Source organism: Actinia tenebrosa, unplaced genomic scaffold, assembly GCF_029948245.1.
Source record: "Actinia tenebrosa isolate PJP-AT-01 unplaced genomic scaffold, QUT_ActTen_1.0 PGA_scaffold7__59_contigs__length_16204524, whole genome shotgun sequence".
In the NCBI taxonomy this organism is placed as follows: Eukaryota; Metazoa; Cnidaria; class Anthozoa; order Actiniaria; family Actiniidae; genus Actinia; species Actinia tenebrosa.
The window spans coordinates 1,615,777-1,637,652 of record NW_028292584.1 but is presented as its reverse complement, the minus strand read 5'-3'; the positions used below and the strand labels follow the sequence as shown (position 1 = coordinate 1,637,652).

The 21,876-nt window shown below is 37.5% G+C and overlaps 3 protein-coding genes across 3 annotated transcripts; 1 reads left to right on the top strand and 2 right to left on the bottom strand.

Moving 5' to 3' along the window:
• Positions 1-451: 451 nt before the first annotated feature.
• On the bottom strand, positions 452-2,299 carry LOC148905310 (uncharacterized). Its single transcript, XM_089040266.1, has 3 exons — positions 2,157-2,299; positions 1,624-1,883; positions 452-1,557 (listed from the first exon to the last, which is right to left on the bottom strand). Exons 1-3 carry the CDS (start codon positions 2,297-2,299, stop codon positions 452-454), a joined length of 1,509 nt encoding a protein of 502 aa, XP_088896392.1.
• A 3,234-nt stretch (positions 2,300-5,533) lies between these two features.
• LOC148905309 (uncharacterized) lies at positions 5,534-14,604 on the bottom strand. Its single transcript, XM_089040265.1, has 2 exons — positions 14,521-14,604; positions 5,534-7,729 (listed from the first exon to the last, which is right to left on the bottom strand). The coding sequence occupies exons 1-2, from the start codon at positions 14,602-14,604 to the stop codon at positions 5,783-5,785; spliced, it is 2,031 nt and encodes a 676-aa protein (XP_088896391.1). The 3' UTR covers positions 5,534-5,782.
• A 3,758-nt stretch (positions 14,605-18,362) lies between these two features.
• LOC116297268 (uncharacterized) lies at positions 18,363-19,745 on the top strand. The gene is made up of 2 exons (XM_031705462.2): positions 18,363-18,814; positions 19,536-19,745. Exons 1-2 carry the CDS (start codon positions 18,624-18,626, stop codon positions 19,663-19,665), a joined length of 321 nt encoding a protein of 106 aa, XP_031561322.1. The 5' UTR covers positions 18,363-18,623; the 3' UTR covers positions 19,666-19,745.
• Positions 19,746-21,876: the final 2,131 nt, after the last annotated feature.

Genomic DNA, 21,876 nt, shown 5'->3' with positions numbered 1-21,876 from the left:
AGAGTGTTATAAGGTCAAGTAGTGTAATTATCTATAGTCACAGGCTCAAAAATCACTCTAATAATGCTAGTTTCAGTTCTTCGTTGTGAAAACAACAATGACAATATAGTTATGAACAATTGTGCCAAGACGTAGAGTAATGAAAATAAACCTATGCAAACAAAACATCTTGTAGTTTGCTTCCAAATTCTCTCGTGAAAACATTGTTGAATCAAAATTTCAAGGTTTTCAAATTTTCAACTTTTTCAAACAATGAAGCAATAAGCAACATTGAAAATTATTATGATAATCTACGAAGTATAAGTCAAGAAGGACGCACTCATGTGTGGCGCTTAACGCTAGCTACAATTAATTTTGCAATCTCAGATTGTTATATCGTTATTACAATTTCTACAAACTCTTATATTTTCGAAATTCTATAATTTTGTTGATTTAGTTTAAAAAAATAATATTACAAGAAATATTGACATATGAACGTTGGTACTATCCCGTCTGGCACTAATAGTGCCAAATCCGGGTTTAAGCCGGTAAATCGGAAAACTCTATTTGGTCTTGGCGTAGTCGCCTTGGTATATTTCTGTAAAGTCTCATAGATGATTTGTCGGCTGTATAATTGTGCAGGCCAGTCTCCAGGTTGAATAATTATGTATTTCTTTAAGTATTCTCGAAGTCTTGTGTTTAGGATAGTGTCAAATGCAGCGTCAAAATCGTTTTTGCTTTTAAGATTAAGTACTACAAAGTCTATTAAGTGAACGTCCTCCATTTGTCGCATTGTTCTAATGTTGTCGTTTTCGCAGTATTCATGGACAGCAAGTCTGTGTCTTTCAAGTTCTGGGTTGAATAAAGAATCGTGAATCCATGCAGGCATGATTGTGGAGTACGTGAAGCCAAGCTTGTACATTGAAGGAGGACCAGATACAGTAGATACACAAACATTCGTATTTATACCTTTTATGTCGTGTAATTTCGTTGGCGTTGATGTTGGAATGGCTTTTATATTTCGGAAAACTTTTATTATGATGGTACACATCCTTTTTGCATGAGAAATTTCATCTGTTGTTGGTCGTCGTTTAGAGTGTATTGATGTGAAATCGTCTATTATTAAAACAAGTTGCCATTGGTTAGTGATTGCGTCTGAAATTAGTTGATCGATGCTGCAAGAGTTGCGTTTTGATAACTGTTGCATATAAGTGTTTAATTTTTTTCGAGAACATGAACTTCCCATTTCTCGTTGAGCGTCAATCCCTTCTTGATTAAGATTTGATTGTTGAAGAAATAAACGATGGTCTGTTCGAAGCCAATTGCACACTTGACTTAAACCATAACATAGTTTATAGATGATAGCCACTGTTCTTTTCCTGTTGGTTTTTTGTCGATTTCCAGAGTGTCTAGCTTCAGTCATCGCGGAGAAAATGGTATTGAAAAATGTTTTCGCACCAGATGAAATACTTAACTGTTCAAATATTTCAGGGTCGTAAATAGGGGGTTTATTTGACACAGTGAATTCATTAAATAGTCTTGTTCGCAATAGCTGTAGCTCTGTCTGGAGGTCGCAGCCTGAAATAGAATATGTCAATGGTAAGCATTTTGAATTAAAAAAGATCTGAAATAAGTATGACTTACGTTGTGATAGTCCTTTCATGTGTTGTGAAACTTCCTCAAAAAGTCCAGGGGGGAGAATGGTTTCGCCGCCAGGGCCACGGAGGATCTGGCCAAAACACGTATCTTTAACTTGCCACCCATTCACATCCAAAGTGTTTGCTACAGCTTCGGTTTGGGTGCTGGTTGAAATTGTCGAAGGAGCCACACCCGCACCCGTCGCATAGGCGCGTTGAAATTCGTTTTTTTTTTCTCGGTCTTCCCCTTTCCCTTTGTTGAGCGAACTGAAACAAAGTGCGTACTCAGTGATCATACTTTGTATAAAACATCCAGATTCTACTTTTGGTAAATTTATGAAAAAATAAAAATTAAATATACATATAATATGATTATTAGAGTACAAACACTAAAAGTGTGCAACACTTTGCACTATTTAGTAGTAAATAGTGTTAATTAAACAATAGAAAACAATAGGTTTAGCATAATTTAGCAGTATTTAGTGGTATTTATGTTGCACACCGTATAATGTTTGTACTCTATTATAATTATATACTTACGTGGAGGAAAGCGTTTCCGCTTTTTCGAAATTCGGCGACTGCCCTTCTACACGTAGAACATATCCACAGTTGCTCGCTAGTTGTTTCAATTCCAAAACACTGCTTGAAATCACTTTTAAAACTTGTGGCTGACTTTGCTTCATTCTCGTAGCGCTTACATACTGAACACGTTTTGTGAGAGCAATAAAATTCGTTTACAAACAATGTAACCACCAAAAATATCAATTTAAATGACCGCGCCATGGTTCAAACAAGGCTCAAACCATACGTCACGGGTCAGTGGCCACCTCTGTAGCCTGCAATCACCTTGTTATGCATCAGCGGATGCGTGCATGCGCATGCAAAATTCCCTCCTGTTGCGAACTCCTATTTGCGCAAGTGGGCGTTGCAGGACGCGGTAACGCTTTTTAATGACGTAACAGGTGACTACTGGAAACATCACCACAAGAAATGGAAAACAGAAGTTCATATCTTATCATTCTTTATTTGCTTCTCGCATTGTTTATTTGTTTTGTTTACTTTGCTTTTTTTTTTTATTATTCGCACTACACGTGAGATATACCACCTGAGTGATATAGTTCTTCGTATCTCGATAAATGCATTACGGCTCAGTTTATTCGTGCTTTGATGTGGTTAAATGAAATTTAGGCAAAGTTAGACTCGATCTGAGTAACAGCGAATAGTCTACATATACGATAGCCGCTGTTTCCATTTGTTGTCTGCCAGCTGGTTACCTAGAAAATAACAAAATAAAGGGAAACAACCGCAGGTCAAGGGGTAGTATACTTTTAGCGAGACCACTAAAATACTCATAAGCGGACTGGTGCTCTCCCCTAGATCCTACTCCGGACCCGTAATAACAGTGACGTATTCTACAGTGAGGCTCCGTATAGGGGGAGGGGTGGTCGGCTATATCTATTTTTTAGTTGCTGGATTGCACCACATCCTATATTTTACATCAAAGTTTAATCCTAATAAAAGTTTCTAATTATTCATAAAATATAGTTTTTCTGTCACAAAGCCTAATGTTAAAGGATCATGTCTATTCTTAGTTTGCTGGATTGTATTTTAGTTCTCGCGGCACCTGCTTGAATATTGTCCTTTTTATTGTTGAACAAAACAACAACATCTTTTCCAAACAATCGATAACTAGTTACCTATTTGTATACTAATGGATAAATAAATTTCCCAAAAGTGCAAACTCGAATCGAACCCTAGTCTTTTGCTCGACAGGCAAGTATATTAACCACTATACTATCATGGATCTGGATGTTTTATTTTCTATTAAAAATATGTTTGTCTCACGAGTCGGAATCCAACCGACGACCTACAGATAATTGTTTTACACTACAGTCTACCCACTGAGCTTCCGTGAGATCTATACTTTACTCTTCTAGAAAGATTTTACCCCATCATCTAACGGAGAGTTTATCGAGATGATGAATTTTAAAAACTTATGTCAATATTTCTTGATATATATATTTTTTTCTAGAATAATATAGAAAACTTTGAAGCACATTTCCCTAAAACCACAGAAATGTGCTGCAGTGCTTTTATTCAAATATTTTAGCTCCATGTTTATACACAAAAATATTAACTTTCATGATCAAGCTATTTACACTATGTAGCTAGAATCTTGTACAAAACTCGCGACAAATAAAAAAAAAAGCGATTCGAATTAATATGAAGCGGATGGATTACTCTAGGCTATCGATATTGCATTTCTTTTACTGGTCCACAACTGTGGTTAGGGCTTCATTAGCCATATTCTCCTCGGCAATGGCTCGGACTGTGGGTTTGTTTTCGTGTAGCTTTACTGACCCACGTCATGCTACCTGTAGATGGCGGTGCCTTATCTCGACAGGCCAATAGTTTTCTCCATCAATTTAGACACCAGGATGGTTAGGATCTGCGCTGCTACGCGATGTTCTATACATTTCTATAATATCGTATCCTTCTGGAATAGTTCGGAATGCTGGTGCTCCCGAGATGTAGTTTTGCCACACGGGGATAGCTGCATTAGACCAGATTATAGAACGATGTGCGAGTTTAGGTTGTTTTCTTTCTGGCTTTGTTTCGGTGCCAAACACTGGTGCTGACTCGACACTACTGCTCACCTTAGTATTGGTGGTGAAGTTATAAACGTGACAGCTGCCAAACATGTCTCCAAGAACTTGCTTATCAGTTGGTGTATCGGGTTTGTTATCTACCAATAAGTATCCAAATGGCTTTTCGGTCTCCCTGTGGTAGGCGGACATAAATTGGTCTCTATTCTTATCAAACATTCGCTCTCCAACGATTCCAATTTGTTTCCTGTCACTAGGACTTCGGAAGAGAGCAAGATATTGGGCATTTCGACTAATATCTGTATTAAATTTTCCCCCTAGGAAACATGTTCTGAAGCAGAAGGATAACGCTAGCATTTCTATGACGACCCTGGGTAAATAATCGAGCTACTACAGAACTGTCTGTCGCTTCGGCCATCAGATCATCCAGTATGATTATGTTGTTGTACTTGGGATTAATCTCACTCAGATCCTCGGACAGCTCGGGTAAACCTCTTTCAAGTTGAATTCTTTTTCCAAGGGATTTTTTCAAGACATCGTTACGATCTTGTCATTGATTATAGCACCAAAGAATACGAATATTTTTCTGCTCTTCATATACGATACGATTTTTTTCTAAAATCTGTTGGACGAAATAGGTTTTACCACACTGAGTGGGACCAACGACCAACAGAGAAAATTTATGGGCGGAAGTTGAATTCTGGACAGGGTGCAGTAGTCAAAGACAGCGATACTTTTGGGGTTTTTGTTGATTTGAGTACAGAGCTTGTTCTTTTTCGAACGCATCTGATTTCTCTTAGACTACGTGCTGGCCGTGCCGGTAGTAAGCTCGAGATGTGGTTTTGTGGTGCTGAGAACCTTGCATTCCCTAACCACTTTTTCCTTTCATCCCCATATAGGTTATGTACTTGACGTAAATGATTACTCATAAACTGTAGATCAGGCTTGTTACAGACAGGACAGTCTCTCTTGTACTTGTAGGGCATGTTGACACTTTGGAAGTTCAATCATAAATGGAGGAGCATATAGTATTTCAGTCACTTAAGGTTCTTTTTTTTTTTTTTTTTTTTTTTTTTTTTTTTCTTTCGATATGGGGTGGATGTAGGGTGGATGTAGGGTGGATGTAGGGTGGATGTGGGGTGGATGTGGGGTGGATGTGGGGTGGATGAGAGGTCGATGTGGGGTGGATGAGAGGTCGATGTGGGGTGGATGTCAATCTACGCTAGAATCTACACTAGAATCTACACTAGGATCTACACTAGAATCTACACTAGGATGTACACTAGAATCTACTATCTACACTAGAAAGATATAACTAGCTAAAAACTAGTGTGAGCTGCGTCGGTGTTTCTAATGAAACAGTAATGATGAAAAGGTAAATTATACACCGTGAAAAGATGAAAAAACTTACTGACGTTTCGGACGCTAGTCCTTCGTCGGAGTAAAAGAGAAAGAAGTGGTAGAAAGGAGTGTATATATGATAGAATAAGACAAAAGAAACCAATGAGAGCAAGGTAGGCAAGGAAACAAAAACAAACAATCAAAAGACAAAAGAAAAGGTTAGTTGAAAATAAAGCGTTCATTAATCCCGTTGGGACTAAGAGTGCCCAATAGGTGAATAAGCCGCATTTCTTTGGTCTTGCGACAATCATTGTTGCCGTTAAGCAAAGAAAGACCGAAAACAATGAAGTCAGAAAGAGAATGGTTAGCTAGATTAAAATGGCGGGAAACTGGTTTGGTGGGATCGTTATTGCGAATATCATAAAGATGATTGCAAATGCGATCACCAAGACGGCGGCCAGTCTCGCCCACATACAAAAGATTACAGCGGGTACATTTAATACAATATACAACATTAGAAGTGGTACAAACAAAATGGTCAGTGATTTTAACAGTTGATTTAGGACCGACAACAGAAGTGTGAGAGACTATGTGAGGACAAGTATAACAACGTTTACGAGAACAGCGAAAAGTACCAGGTTCTTTGTTAGAGGGAAGAACTCCCTTGACCAAGAAAGAACGGAGATTACGATCACGTTTATAGGAAAAGAGAGGGCGGTTGTTGAAAATAGCAGAAGTGCGAGTATCAGAGTCAAGCAGAGAAAAGTTGCGGTTAACAATGGGTTTAATGGAAATGTTAATAGGATGATACGTAAGAGTGAAAGGAATGCGGTCATTAGAGGGACGAGTGTGAGGAGTGAGAGCGGTGGTACGATCAATAGTAGAAACTATACGAATGGCGCGATCAATAACATGAGCAGGATAATTACGCTTAAGGAAGAAGGAACGCATCTCAGAACATTTAACAGAAAAATCAAGATCATCACTACACAAACGACGAAGACGAAGAAATTGCGAGAACGGAATAGCGTTAAGAGTGTGCTTAGGATGAGAAGACGAGTAGAGTAAATAAGAATGAGAGTCAGTAGGTTTGTAATGGACACTAGTGCTAAGACGGTCGTCATTAACACTAAGCAAGATGTCAAGGAAAGTGACTGATGTTTCACTAACCTCCCACGTAAAGTCTAAGGCAGGGTGAAAAGAGTTAACAAAAGAGATGAAAGAATCTAAGTCATTACGCGAACAAGAAGTAGCACCAATACAATCATCAATATACCGTCCAAAAAACTCAGGTTTAGGTCCAGTATATTGTTGAAAAACAAGGTTTTCGATATAACCAACAAACAAATTGGCATAACTAGGGCCCATCTTAGTACCCATAGCAACACCGTTTATCTGCCGATAATACCGATCACCGAAAGAAAAACAATTAAGAGTAAGAACAAGTTCAGCTAAGCGTAACAAAGTGGGAGTGCTGGGCTCGAGGACAGGACGAAGATCGAAAAAATGCTGAAGAGCACGAAGGCCCTCATCATTAGGAATAACAGTATACAAAGATTTGACATCCATAGTAAACAAAAGCTTAGAAGAGTTATCAGGAAAGCGAAAATCGTTAAAAATACTAAGAGCGTGATTAGTATCCTTAATATAAGTAGGTAAAGACTGAACAATAGGCAGCATGAGAGAATCTAGATAGCTAGAGATGAGTTCGGTAGGACAACTACAAGCAGAAACAATAGGACGGCCAGGGTTGTTAGCTTTGTGAATCTTAGGAAGAAAATAGACGTGAGAAGTACGAGGAGTAATAACAAAAAGGTTTTTAGCAGTGGAGGGTAAAGAGCCATCAGAAATGAAAGAGTTAACAGTGTCTTTAACTAATTTTTGATTGTCAGGGGTAAGATCCTTATCCACTTCACAATAAAAATTAGTATCAGAGAGTTGACGTATAGCTTCCTGTTTATACAGGTCAGAACGCCAGACAACAACTGCACCGCCTTTGTCAGCGGGCTTAATAACAATGTCAGAACGATTGCGTAATTGACGTAAAGCCAACCACTCGTCCTTAGAAAGATTAGAATAACTGAGTTTACGGTTAAGATTGAGATTAGAAATATCACGGCGACATTCTTCGTCTTCGTCGTTTGTGTAGTGATGATCTTGATTTTTCTGTTAAATGTTCTGAGATGCGTTCCTTCTTCCTTAAGCGTAATTATCCTGCTCATGTTATTGATCGCGCCATTCGTATAGTTTCTACTATTGATCGTACCACCGCTCTCACTCCTCACACTCGTCCCTCTAATGACCGCATTCCTTTCACTCTTACGTATCATCCTATTAACATTTCCATTAAACCCATTGTTAACCGCAACTTTTCTCTGCTTGACTCTGATACTCGCACTTCTGCTATTTTCAACAACCGCCCTCTCTTTTCCTATAAACGTGATCGTAATCTCCGTTCTTTCTTGGTCAAGGGAGTTCTTCCCTCTAACAAAGAACCTGGTACTTTTCGCTGTTCTCGTAAACGTTGTTATACTTGTCCTCACATAGTCTCTCACACTTCTGTTGTCGGTCCTAAATCAACTGTTAAAATCACTGACCATTTTGTTTGTACCACTTCTAATGTTGTATATTGTATTAAATGTACCCGCTGTAATCTTTTGTATGTGGGCGAGACTGGCCGCCGTCTTGGTGATCGCATTTGCAATCATCTTTATGATATTCGCAATAACGATCCCACCAAACCAGTTTCCCGCCATTTTAATCTAGCTAACCATTCTCTTTCTGACTTCATTGTTTTCGGTCTTTCTTTGCTTAACGGCAACAATGATTGTCGCAAGACCAAAGAAATGCGGCTTATTCACCTATTGGGCACTCTTAGTCCCAACGGGATTAATGAACGCTTTATTTTCAACTAACCTTTTCTTTTGTCTTTTGATTGTTTGTTTTTGTTTCCTTGCCTACCTTGCTCTCATTGGTTTCTTTTGTCTTATTCTATCATATATACACTCCTTTCTACCACTTCTTTCTCTTTTACTCCGACGAAGGACTAGCGTCCGAAACGTCAGTAAGTTTTTTCATCTTTTCACGGTGTATAATTTACCTTTTCATCATTACTATCTACACTAGAATCTATACTAGATCTACTATCTACACTAAAATTTACACTAGAATCTATACTAGAATCTACACTAGAATCTGCACTAGATCTACTATCTACACTAGGATCTAAACTATATATAGAGCTAGGCTATCAGCTATCAGGCTATCGGCTATTGGCTACATGGATGTATTTGAATAAAATCACTGCAGCACATTTCTGTGGTTTTAGGGAAATGTGCTTCAAAGTTTTCTATATTATTCTAGAAATATATATATATATCAAGAAATATTGACATAAGTTTTTAAAATTCATCATCTCGATAAACTCTCCGTTAGATGATGGGGTAAAATCTTTCTAGAAGAGTAAAGTATAGATCTCACGGAAGCTCAGTGGGTAGACTGTAGTGTAAAACAATTATCTGTAGGTCGTCGGTTGGATTCCGACTCGTGAGACAAACATATTTTTAATAGAAAATAAAACATCCAGATCCATGATAGTATAGTGGTTAATATACTTGCCTGTCGAGCAAAAGACTAGGGTTCGATTCGAGTTTGCACTTTTGGGAAATTTATTTATCCATTAGTATACAAATAGGTAACTTGTTATCGATTGTTTGGAAAAGATGTTGTTGTTTTGTTCAACAATAAAAAGGACAATATTCAAGCAGGTGCCGCGAGAACTAAAATACAATCCAGCAAACTAAGAATAGACATGATCCTTTAACATTAGGCTTTGTGACAGAAAAACTATATTTTATGAATAATTAGAAACTTTTATTAGGATTAAACTTTGACGTAAAATCTCAAAAATAGATCGTCCCGATTGCGTTGGTATAAAAAATAGATATGGCTGACCACCGCTCCCCCTACAGAACCTCACGGCACCTCACTTAGAATAGCTATGACGTCACCGTTATTACGGGTACGGAGTAGGGTCTGGGGGAGAGCACCGCTTTGCACCGGTGGCACCGGGTGCAGAACCCCTATTCTATATCTACTCATGAGATACCACACGGCCATAGCAGGTTGGAAGAGAAGTGATCAGATACAATAATGGGTTTCTTATATATTCGCACCCGTATGACCAGTGAAGATAGCAGTCACGATTCTCATGGAACAAAAGGGGATTCGAGTAGAAAAGACAGAAAATAGCGAAAAGACCTTACAATTAGTTAATGTGTTTTCCAGACCAATTGTTGTATCTTAAGTTAAGAATTACGTTTCTTAATTTTCTATACAAATCCTAATAAAATATTCAGTTGTACTGCCATTTTTCTGTATTTCTACATTATGCATGTACCCACGTCTTCTGATAATATCCTGGTGCTTTTACCAAATGCAGTAGTACGAGATTATAACAAGCCTGAGGTTTATTGAACAGCAAACAGCATGTACCCACGTCTTCTGATAATATCCTGGTGCTCTTACCAAATGCAGTAGTACGAGATTATAACAAGCCTGAGGTTTATTGAACAGCAAACAGCATGTACCCACGTCTTCTGATAATATCCTGGTGCTTTTACCAAATGCAGTAGTACGAGATTATAACAAGCCTGAGGTTTATTGAACAGCAAACAGCATGTACCCACGTCTTCTGATAATATCCTGGTGCTTTTACCAAATGCAGTAGTACGAGATTATAACAAGCCTGAGGTTTATTGAACAGCAAACAGCATGTACCCACGTCTTCTGATAATATCCTGGTGCTCTTACCAAATGCAGTAGTACGAGATTATAACAAGCCTGAGGTTTATTGAACAGCAAACAGCATGTACCCACGTCTTCTGATAATATCCTGGTGCTTTTACCAAATGCAGTAGTACGAGATTATAACAAGCCTGAGGTTTATTGAACAGCAAACTTCAGGTAAGTTTTAGTTTTTTGCTCTCTTATCAGTGTCTTTGGCGCGCCGTAGATATTTCTCTTCCAAAACGGTACCTTGAAGAAATGAGAAAAGTCAAGTACTAATTCTTTAAATAGTATTTTCGAAATCAATTTAAAAAAAACAATTAAGCAACCAACAATGTGCTACATTATTTTTGGTAGCCAACTCCGCAAGTTGAACATTTTTTTCTTCAAATGCGCACTTTTCCTTTAAAACAAAAATAAGGTTGTTATTTTCCAGTAGCACACGCGCATGCGCCATTCGAATCAGCGTAACTGATTATTTTTTTATTTTTTACAAAATGAACTCTTTTTAGGTGGCAATTTAATTGATACGAAAACCTTTGGGATTCCCCTTCATCGAGGTATTTTGCAATGTGTTAAGCATGGTGGAAAACTGAGTATGATTGTGGCTCGCTGTTTTTTTTTTATGAAAGTAATAGATAAACAAGTAAAGTGGCTGGAACTTCTCCTGATTTTCATGTTTTTTGTTTTTTTGTTTTTTGTTTTGTTTTTGTTTTTGTTTTTTTCCCTACTGTACTCAAATTCCCATAATACTGTGTGAACGTTGATATACATCACATATTCAATAAAGTATTGAAAACGTAATAAAATTAAAATAAAATTATGTTTTTTAGAGAAACATTTATTTCATCTGAAAATGTCAGTTAGAGCTTCCTTTGTATCAAGGTATTTGATTATTCGACATATGTAAATTATTTTAATAGAACATCTGCAAATGGTCAACACGCGAAACAGTGTTACTTGCATCTTACCTTACCGTGTGTTTACGCACCCAGCGATGTTGAAGAAAGGAGAAACACGTTATAGAGATGGACACATAGTGTGCACTTCATTGCATGCAACGTTACCCACTGGCCCTGCGAAATTGAAGAAAGTGGAAACAAGCTCAACGTTGCAAGGACAGACAATCAGTATGCATCGCGTACAATTCCGGGTCATTTCCGGTGATTTTGCTCATTTGCATACTATATCACGGATCGCCTGTCACATTTCATGCTAATTAACCTCAAGGAATTACAAAGAATAAGGAAGAATTCGTACTTTTCACTCTCGATCGCAATAACGGGAAAGCGTCAAGAAAAAATGTAGCACCGGAAAATAAGAGTAATACAACGATAATTTAGTGTGCTTCAATCTTACGTCTTAGTTCTTGGTCGATCCAATGATTTTCTTTGGGTAAATACTGTGTCAAAATGGCGTCCTTTTGTATAGAAAGTACGACAATGCCTTTAAGAAACGCCAAAGTGTGTCTTCGTAAATGCCCTGCTGAAAGATGTAGCACCGGGAATTTGATGTACATTCACTGCCTTAAATGAATCCTGCATTTGTTTCTTTCGGCTTTAAATGTGATGTGCGATTTTTGAAGTATTTGTTCAGTTAATGTGGAGGCTGGTTTTGCGATGAGAAGTCTAGAATCGCTCGAGAATTACGTGAAATTTACAATCGTTAACATTCTTCGTCCACCATATTGAGTAGCCAGGTTCCTCGTTGGCTTGGCAACAACGCTCTTAGTCACCAGTTACTATTGAAGATGCACTTTTTTAAACCGAGCGAACCCCGTTTTGAGGTTTGAAGTTAAGGAAGCAAACCGCGCGAAGCCTGGGACCAAAACTTGAAAGTTGTTGTTGGCGCGGTAAGTCATGGCATATTTAATGGCGGACGAAAAATGATGAAAACGTTTATACAAGCTCAAGGACTAAGGTGATTCTAGACTTGTAAAACTATAACGCAACTATAAGGCGGTCATAACCTAGTTTTGAGTGCAATTGTACGCGATGGCTTTTCTCGGCAAACAAAGACAGACTGTACCACGTTATTCGGGTAACTATTACGTGTAAATTGCGATGTAATTGTCCGTTATGATAAGGTTCTGGACTGTGCATCAGGCGATCTTGAAAGAGCTTTCTTCAATGAGAATCCCACTTATGGAAGATATGGAACCATAGCTATCTAAATTGGGCTCCCTGTGGATATGGCGTATCAAGCAGATATCTGGTTAGTCAGTCAATACTGTCTAGACACTTTCTCTTCTACTTTTATAGCAAACCGCAGTCATGGTTTTCATCGCTAGTTGGGGTTAGAAACGAAAGCGCAAGTTGGGATGAGAAGCCCTACAAGAAGTTGGGGTAAGAAATCACAGTACAAATTATGGTTAGATACCCAAGCGGAAGTTGGGGTTAGAAACCCTAGTGCAAGTTCGGGTTAGACTCGTAAATATTAAGGCATAGGTCCCAGACAACCACGCCCCTAAAGTTATCAAGGTGTGGAAATGTGGTTTTATTTTTCTGTAGAAACTCATTGAGTTCAGGACTGAATATGTAGATTGGGCAGTTTGTACGTTTTCGTTAAGTTAGTTACCATGGCAACAGCACATGTGAAACACATGTGAATTTTGACCCTGAATTTAAGAAAATTTGATTAAAGGCCACAGGAGGAATAGCAAAAAGTTAAAGTATCAGAATATTAAACATTGCTGTTCATCACTCCAATTAGACATTTTGAAAAAATATTATTTCATAGTAGTAATTAGAGAATATCAAATTTCACTTTCATGTTTATTAGCCTTCTCATTAATTATTACAATTTATCTAATTAGAGCAACAAACCAAACTAGGTACCGATTCTGATTAATCTACGATTAAACCCTCAGCATTCGAAAATCTTTTACCGTCTCCAGGAGGCTTTTATTTCAAATAATGAAATTAGAGTTCAAAGGTCACATTGTACGTTTCCATGGCAACTGATATGTTTATGTTGATATTGTGACATTGTAGTCTCTGCTAAAGTTTCATGCAAAAATTCTACATAGTTAAGGAGATAGACCACCCCCTCTTGATTTGCAAGAGTCAATTTAGACCCATGCCTTATTAATACTCCTGAGGAAACCCTAGCGCAAGTTAGGGTTAGAAACCCTAGATCAAGTTTGCGTTAGAAACCCTAGCGTAGGTTAGGGTTAGAAACCCTAGTGCATGTTGGGTCTAGAAACCCTATAGCAAGTTGTTGTAAGAAACTCTAATGCAGGTTGGGGTTAAACAATTACAGCGGAAGTTGGCGTTAGAAACCCTAGCGAAAGCTAGAAACACTGGTGCAAGTTTGGGTTAATAACCCTAGCGCAGGTTAGGGTTAAAAACCCTATAGCAAGTTGGGGTAAGAAAGACCAACAAAAATTCTTTCTGAAAACACATACGAAAAGTGGTGTTAGATATATTAAAAAAAGCGCTGGTTAGAAACCCTAACACAAGTTTGTAAGCAAAAAAGTAGAAAGTTTTTGGATTCTCGGATAAATGATTTAGATATCTATAAAACAATAAAAAATCTGGAAAGGACGTTACTAAAAACTCTTGTCCCCGTTCAGAAAAAGAAGTCACACGAACCCTGCCCGATTAACAAAAAATAAATCTACTCCTTTTTCAAGATATTAAATTCGGGCACTCCTGAAACAACTGTTCCAATCACACGTCCGGTGGTTTATGGGTACCGAAACAGGAATTCTAGATCATGAAATTTATTTATTTATTATTCATTATTATTATTTATTTATCTTGTTTTTAATTTATTTATTCATTATTTATCATTATTATTTATCATTATTTTTTTAAATAATTGTTTTAGCATAATTCATAAAAATATGAAAATATGATGTATTATTCCAAAAGGAAATAAATAAGTTCTTTTTTTAAACTAATTGAAATTTTGCGAAACTTTGCTCCTGTTGACGCAGGCTATTCACTTGACCGTGGGATTTGTGAGAAAATATTATGTACATCCGTATGATGATGATGATGGTGGTGGTGGTGGTGGTAGTGGTTAGTGGTGATGATGATGACGATGGTGATAATGGAGATGATAATGAAGGTGGTGATGATGGTGAATGTGATGGTGATGGTGATGGTGATAATGTGGTCATGATCTCTTGTGGAGGTGGCGATGGCGGTGATAACAAATGTTACATGACGATGATGAAAACGGCTGCTAAAGGCTTCTTCACATGCTTTCAGCTCGCCACTGCTGTACTTGCGGTGGTGATAAGCCATGACGGCTTTTTTTACAATGATAACTGTAATGATGACGATAATGACGATAATGATAATTTTTCTACTTATATTTATTAGATTTTATCCCTAAATTTTGCGAATTATTATTGCTGCAATTTTATATTGCTACTATATTATTATTATTATTATTATTATTATTATTATTGTTTTTTAATTATTATCATTATTATTATTATAATTATATGTATTTTTTTATTGTTTGTACATAATTTAACAATTTAAAACAGTTTTCCATGTTAGATACTCTGATCTAAACACGCGGGATGTTGAGAGAACACGAGAGAAGCGTAGCCGCGTAGCGGAGTGGTTTGCAGCTTTTCGAGTGTTCTCTCAACATCCCGCGTGTTTAGATCAGAGTATCTAACATGGAAAACTGTTTTAAAACGTTTTTTTTTTTTTAATAACAAGCTTTTAAAATAGCGAAAAATAGTGTAATATCTCTCGTATGAAAGCACAAATTCTCCTTACACTACGAGTTTACAAAACTGACCAATCACAAAAAGGCTTATAAAGCATGATTGTCAACAATTTCGAGTTTGTTTCGTTTTTTTGAGCTTTGCAAGTGAAAAAATAGACGCTCGATAAGCGCATGTGGCTGTACTGCAGAATTGCGAAACTGGGGTTTAGTTCATTTATTTTTACTGGAATGCTTTAACAAACATGTTTTTTCGTCCGCGTTGAGGGGTATACTCAGGATTTTCTCCGAGGTATGCACTGCTGTTTTATTGCTTTTGTATATGTATATACACCTACTTGCAAGAAGGTTGTCATAAGAAAAAAGAGAAGATCACTGAAGGCGAACTCATTCTTTTGTATTCAGAATTCAGCTTCATTGATCTTCTTTTGCCTTTTAATTTAGTTTTTCACTAAATTACTTATGTCGTGTTTTTCTATGACAACGTTTTTGCAAGTAGGTATATATATTTATTGATTTCCCTCCACTTTTCTGGAACGCATGTGCGTAGTGGCATACAACTAGGTACACTACTGTAGTTGTCGTTTTCATATTATGGCTCGCCCTGGCACCAGTTTCCTGTCGTTGTGTTTGGTAGTTTTCGGCCGGGCTGGGAGCTGAATGTTTTGGAGGGAGACGTCAAAAGAGCTGTTTTGAGTGTTCCCAAGTTTCGTTGAAAATGTCCAAATATTTTTTTCTGTTTGTTGTGGTCGCTACATCTTTTTTTTTTTGGACGGGCAGAGTGTAATAGTGCCAGCTTTATATTGAGAAACCTGTAGAATGTAGAACGAAGCAGACCATTTAACGTATATATACACAATTTATTAAAATAAGAAGTTCAAGGTATTTTACAACTTCTTCCTTTGTTAATGAGGGGTTATCAGGTTGCGTAACATTTTAAAATTTAATCAAACATAAACGAAAAATAATATTCGAAAAGAACATGCCAAAATTAGTAAAAGAGGCTCAATTATCCTCCGAAGAGGCTCAATTATCCTCCGAAGAGGCTCAATTATCCTCCAAAGAGGATCAATCATCCTCCGAAGAGGCTTTTAGAGCTCTCCGTCTTAGCGGCATAAGGATCAGTTCGGCAAATGATATGCCACCATTGTTTTATATCTATTATTGTCTTTGTATGTAAGTTGCATGGAATAAAGAGAAAAGGTAAATATCGCCGTGAGAGGAACCAATAAATCAGGCACTCTGCACAGTATAAGTACTATGCAACCAAGAATCATTCATTTAATACATTAAATCGATCTGTTTCCTTAGTTTTTTCACACACATCATAGTCACCGGCGTTTCTATAAGTCTTGGAGAAATATACTTTTTTAAAACTTGAACAGGGTTTTGTTAAGCGCGATAATTATCATTAACATAAGATGATATTTTTATATTTGATAATCCGTGGAACTATAATTTTATTTGTTGCTTTTTTTATTTGTTTTTAATTACTTTATCGTCCCAGTCTTTTCTAAAGTAAGCGCCTTCTATTTGTAAGGAATGCACATGTTTGGATGACGATGGGCAGGAATGGTCTTCTGTGGCGAAAAAACCGTGGAGATGGAACCATAAACCTTGAGGAATCCTATTGAGTGTTTAACCTTCACCCTTATTCTTCTCAACTCCCTATTTGCTGCTCTTTCTCTTCTGTTTCGAGCATTGCGGATTGGTTTTAGGATTGGTTCTCTTGGGGGTAAGCACCGTCTGCTGCCAGGCGACTACGGCGAGGGAGTCGTAGCACACCATTTGGCCCAACCGATGGAATGAGACTATAGGTCTGAGCGTCATTTAAATGCCCAGGAAATCTGATTAGATACAAAAAACTATTAGACACAAAAAATAATGACATGTAAGATGATAATGAAAGGCATAAATCTACACATAAAGCAGCGAAGCAGCATGAATACCGAAATGATCTACCATATCACTTCGAATGAACGGATTTGTTGACTTACCCACTCGCTATCAATACAATCATTCCATTTGCATCAATGATTACTTGCGAAGACATGAAATGTCGCTTTTTATCTCCTCGGTAAAACTCTCTCTGTAACCCGCCGCTTGGTCTTTGTATTGGGTGAATTGTGCCGTCTATAATTCCTACGATATTTGGAAATTTTGGCCATGTATTTACAAAGTTTGTCCATCGAACCAAATTAGACCAGGTGACCAAATGTCGATATTCTAAAAACAATATTGGCACGATATGGTAAACCTCTTCAAAAACAGTCGTCTTGCTAACACTAAAAAAAGCAGTCAGCTCCCTGTACTTGGGGTACGCTCTTAACCACATTAATACAAGCAGCAATCTATTTTTTACAGTTAATAAACATCGGCGCCTAAGAGCTGTTAGTGGCTGGTGTGATACACATCTAGGAACACCCACTTCCACTGATACACATTGAAACATTCGTTCAAAGCTTTCGACATTCTCTTCTGATGCATACCACAAAAGCTGGGTTTTGTTAATGGAATCGTAGATATCCCTGCACTGGTTTCTAACAGGCATAAAACGAGGAAACAGCTATTGCAAAAGAGTTGGCCTTCCACTGAGCCGAAGTATTCCAATAACAGTCAAGAACTGTAATATCCACGCTGGAAAAGGTGGTGGGATTGGAACGATGTTTGCATTAGACAAACACAGTCTGAGATTTATGACAATTATCAAGAATTGCACAAGGAAAAAAGGAATGGCGGTGGAGGAGTATTCCTACGAGGCATTGCTGCATCAGTAACTGATCTGTAGATGATGCAATGTTGATTTGTACAACCAAATATGACAGAAATACCAACGGAAATCGCTCTTTCCATTGTCAGAAAGGTTTTCGTGTTAATTTTGCTCGTAAGATCGCGCCGTGTTTTTTTCTATAGCAGCATTGCATTGCATCCAATAACTTGTGAGATCGTGTTTTTCTTTTGTATGTTCCGCGTATTAGCAGCATTGCACGCACTTTGAATCTATAAATTTTTCTACACTGCATGCAATAACTTGTGAGATCGTGTTTTTGCACTAATTTTGCACTCATAATACCGCTACAGCTATATAAAGCCCTTGTTTTCGAACTTGACACTTCAGTATTATCACAATGCAGCCGGAGAAATACCGCTACAACACTGATGATGTTTTCCCGAGAGCGGCCATGACAGAAGAAGTACACGTACCAAGTCCTGTTCCACGAGTTACCCCCAACTGCCACTTCTAATTCTTTGGCCAGCTCACCAGCCACTGTGAAGCAACGGCAAAATTTCAAAAGAGTAAGGTTTTCGGATGCTGAAGATTTACTAATAGAAAGAACATTTCAAACGCACCAAAAGGATTACCGGGCCACAGTTATCTTCATAAAGAGACATTTAGAAATGCTCCCTAAAGACGCAAGAAAATACTACGAAGCAAGTAGCGAGTCCAAACAGAAGGAAAAACTTGCAGAAGAAGGAGTCAGAAAAGAATTAATTCGAAACTTTTGAAGATTGTAAGGGTGATCTTATTTCTTCTCAAATTTGTGATATATTTTTTATCCTTATCCTAACCTCTAAATTCATTATGTACCGAGTTAAATTTGTTGTTACGATAACTGAAAAATCATGTTTTGGTTCTTGTTCATTTTTAAGTTCTGTCGATAGTGCTCAACCAACTAGCATCTTGGAAGAGTTTTCGAGTGAAAAGAGTTCAGATGAGGCAGAGGAGAGTGCCAAAAGTGACCAAACAGCGGAAGAACGCGACAGGCAAAACAGGTATCTTCCCTTGGCAAACTGCAACAGCCCAACTGAAGTGATTTCATCACTGAGAAACAAACATCTTGCTGAACGTGAAGATGGGTTGTATCATGATGACGCTAGTAAAAAGGTTTCTTGAAAGCCTTCTCGAAAAAAGTATAAGATGTGATTTTAGGCAAATCCCTTGTAAAAAAGTTGCCAATAACTTTGTCCTAAAACTTTGTGTGAGCATCAACTATGCCATATGGTTTCTTAAAAAGCGGAGGGTCACTATTCTTGTTTAATAACATCGCAAAATGATCAAAAACTGACACTCTTTCGCGTTTTTTTTTTTTTTTTCTTTGTCAAGAAAAGGTAAAAAAGTTATTTGCTTGTGCACATGTTTTTTCTTCAGTTTATGGGGAAAAACTTTACGAGTTTCATGCTTTTTGTTTTAAAAATGCGCGGAGTAAAACAAGGGAATTATCTTAACAAACTTAAGAGTAGCTACTTCGTACTCACACTCGGCTACATACTTTGAGTGATTAACGAAATGTCAAAATCCACATACATAACTTGCATAGCCTCTCATTAATTGGGTATTTGTCCAATTGGTCTTTAACTTTGACCATATCAAAAGTTGATAAGTTTTTTTTTAGAGATATGATTAGTTTTTCGACTGGTTTGATTTCAAAAAATTACAGTTTATTTCATAACTCTGAAATGACCAATTATATATATTTTCGTCTCAATATCTTAGGAAGAAAACAAGAATGCAAGAGGCGACAGATTCCCTTCCAGATGTGCTGAAAGCTGTAAAAGTAGCTGCAGAAGCCCATTCAGAGGTTCTGAAAAAGTGGCAGTCAACATTTGATGACAACGATGATTAAAAGCTTAAACAAGTTATAAAGAAATAAAAGCCTGTGTTTTGTTGTGAATGATGAACATCAAATAAATCCTAAAAGAATTACATATTATACTTAATACCCCTATACATTCATTCGCTTCTTTTTCGTTATTTTGTTTTGTTTTTTGTTCAGCAAGTGGAACGAACTACTAGCCTTTACTAGCCAGACGCTTTTGTTGCACGATGATTCTGCAAGCCTGTGAGAGTTGTCCTATTAATCTAAAATATCTAAATTATGCAAATGTTTTACTTTGAGCTTCGCCTAAATTACGAAACCAAGACCCAAACAAACAAACAAAATGAACCTTGTCGAGTACAAATATTCTTTTTTTATAGCTCGAACAAGTCGTTCTAGCTATATCTCGTAATTCTAAACACAAGAAGAAAGATGCGGATTATATGCAAATGTAATGATAGTGTCACTCACTAATTAGTTCCAAAGTATGTCAAACTAAGAATTAAGTGAAATCTCTTTAATCGAATGGTACGGCATATGTTGTGCCAGTGCCGCTAAAACGGACAGCTCTTTTGCTTTCCCAATAAAGGATTTTTTATCTGCATACAAAGCTTATTGTCTGTGTTCAGCCAGGTTTGTCTTCGCTGTCCTGCCTGGTAATTTCGGCGTAAAAATCGGCCTAAAATTTGTGTAACACTTGCAAAACCTTTCATTTAATAGTACAGAAAAACCAAATGAAAGTTGTGATAAATAAAAGAGAAAATTTTTATAAAAACACTTCACTTACTTGAACTTTGAACAATCAACCATGAATAGTCGAGTCTCCCACCACGAGGTTCCAAGGCCGTAATCGGTTGTCATTCCCTTCGGCAATAATCGGAGTACAGCGAGATTTTGTTGTTCAAGCGTTGATTGGTTCCGAAGTTTGTTGATTGTTTCGTATCGAATTGTTTATTATTGATGATGATTGCTGATTGGTTCCGAAGTTAATCACAGTGCCTCGAAACCCTTTCGACTAATTCCGAACGTTTGCCGAATCACACTCACTCTTACGGACGGACACAACTCGATGACATAGTGGCTTCGCCTCTTCGAGGCAGCAGCCACAAAAATGTTCTTCATATGGCAAAGAAATGATTTAAATGATACTGGGAAGACCAAGGAAAAATGCTGTCGTGGTTTGCTACGTTTGTCATGTGTATATACTTATTTCAATGAAGTTAGTCACCAAAAACCTAGAAAGCTGTGATCGCTGAGAATCATGGGAAATGTTTTATATCCAACAAGTGAAGCTTTTGACACAAACTGCAGCAGTTGAGGATGCTCTGAGGAGGTGAAACTGTAACTGGTAGAAGATCTCAAGTCCATCAACAGTTATGAAGCGGTTGAAACAAGTAAAATGTATTTACCTATAATCCTTGTCGGTCTCAGCTTTGTAGCTATTCAGGTGACTAACTTTATTGAAATAAGTGTATGCAAAATATAACAGACGAGATGGATTCACGAAAACAAAAGCTGAGTGAAGATTGTTCATATGGCTGTGATGAGGAACTCGACGTCTACTTTTCGAAAGAAATGTAAGCTCAAAGTAAAGATAGTTGGTGGAGCAAGTCAAGAAGAAAAACTGGACAAAAGTACTAGGACAATTACTTTTGAAGAGAAAGCTGCTGCTTATCTTTTTGATCGCTTGTAAAATGAATTTATACGACTTCAAAAACATTGGAGAAAAAATCGAGTTTAATGAACAAAGGCTTCTTTGAAATTGAAATTGTCAGTTGAACTTTTGTTATCAACAGACAACAGAATTGGATTTGCTTTAAAAATGTAAGTAAGATCTTTAAATAGACTCGGCCTGTTTAGTGTTCTTTGGGGGGGGGAGGGGGGGGGGGATGCGAAATAAATTGTGGACTCATAAGCTTAAGTTTAAAAAACAAAGATAAATTTTATGAAGTTGTATGTTGTCGACAGCTTTTTATTCGGGCTTCCGCAGGAACCCGAGTCTAAAAATGCAGGTCGTTCTTTTTCGTCGTATTTCGTCGCCAAAATGGGGGTCATAGTCCCAGGCGTTCCTAGCTGAGTCGCTTGGAACTGGGGATGAGAATCATAACCGAATGCTAATCAATGCTAATCTAAACCCTGCTTTCTTCGTTCCTTCTGCTTCGGTTCATGGGATTATAAAGTTGTTGCGTGAAGAAATCTTTGGAAAGTGCTATGCCTTATATGATCATCCCACATACA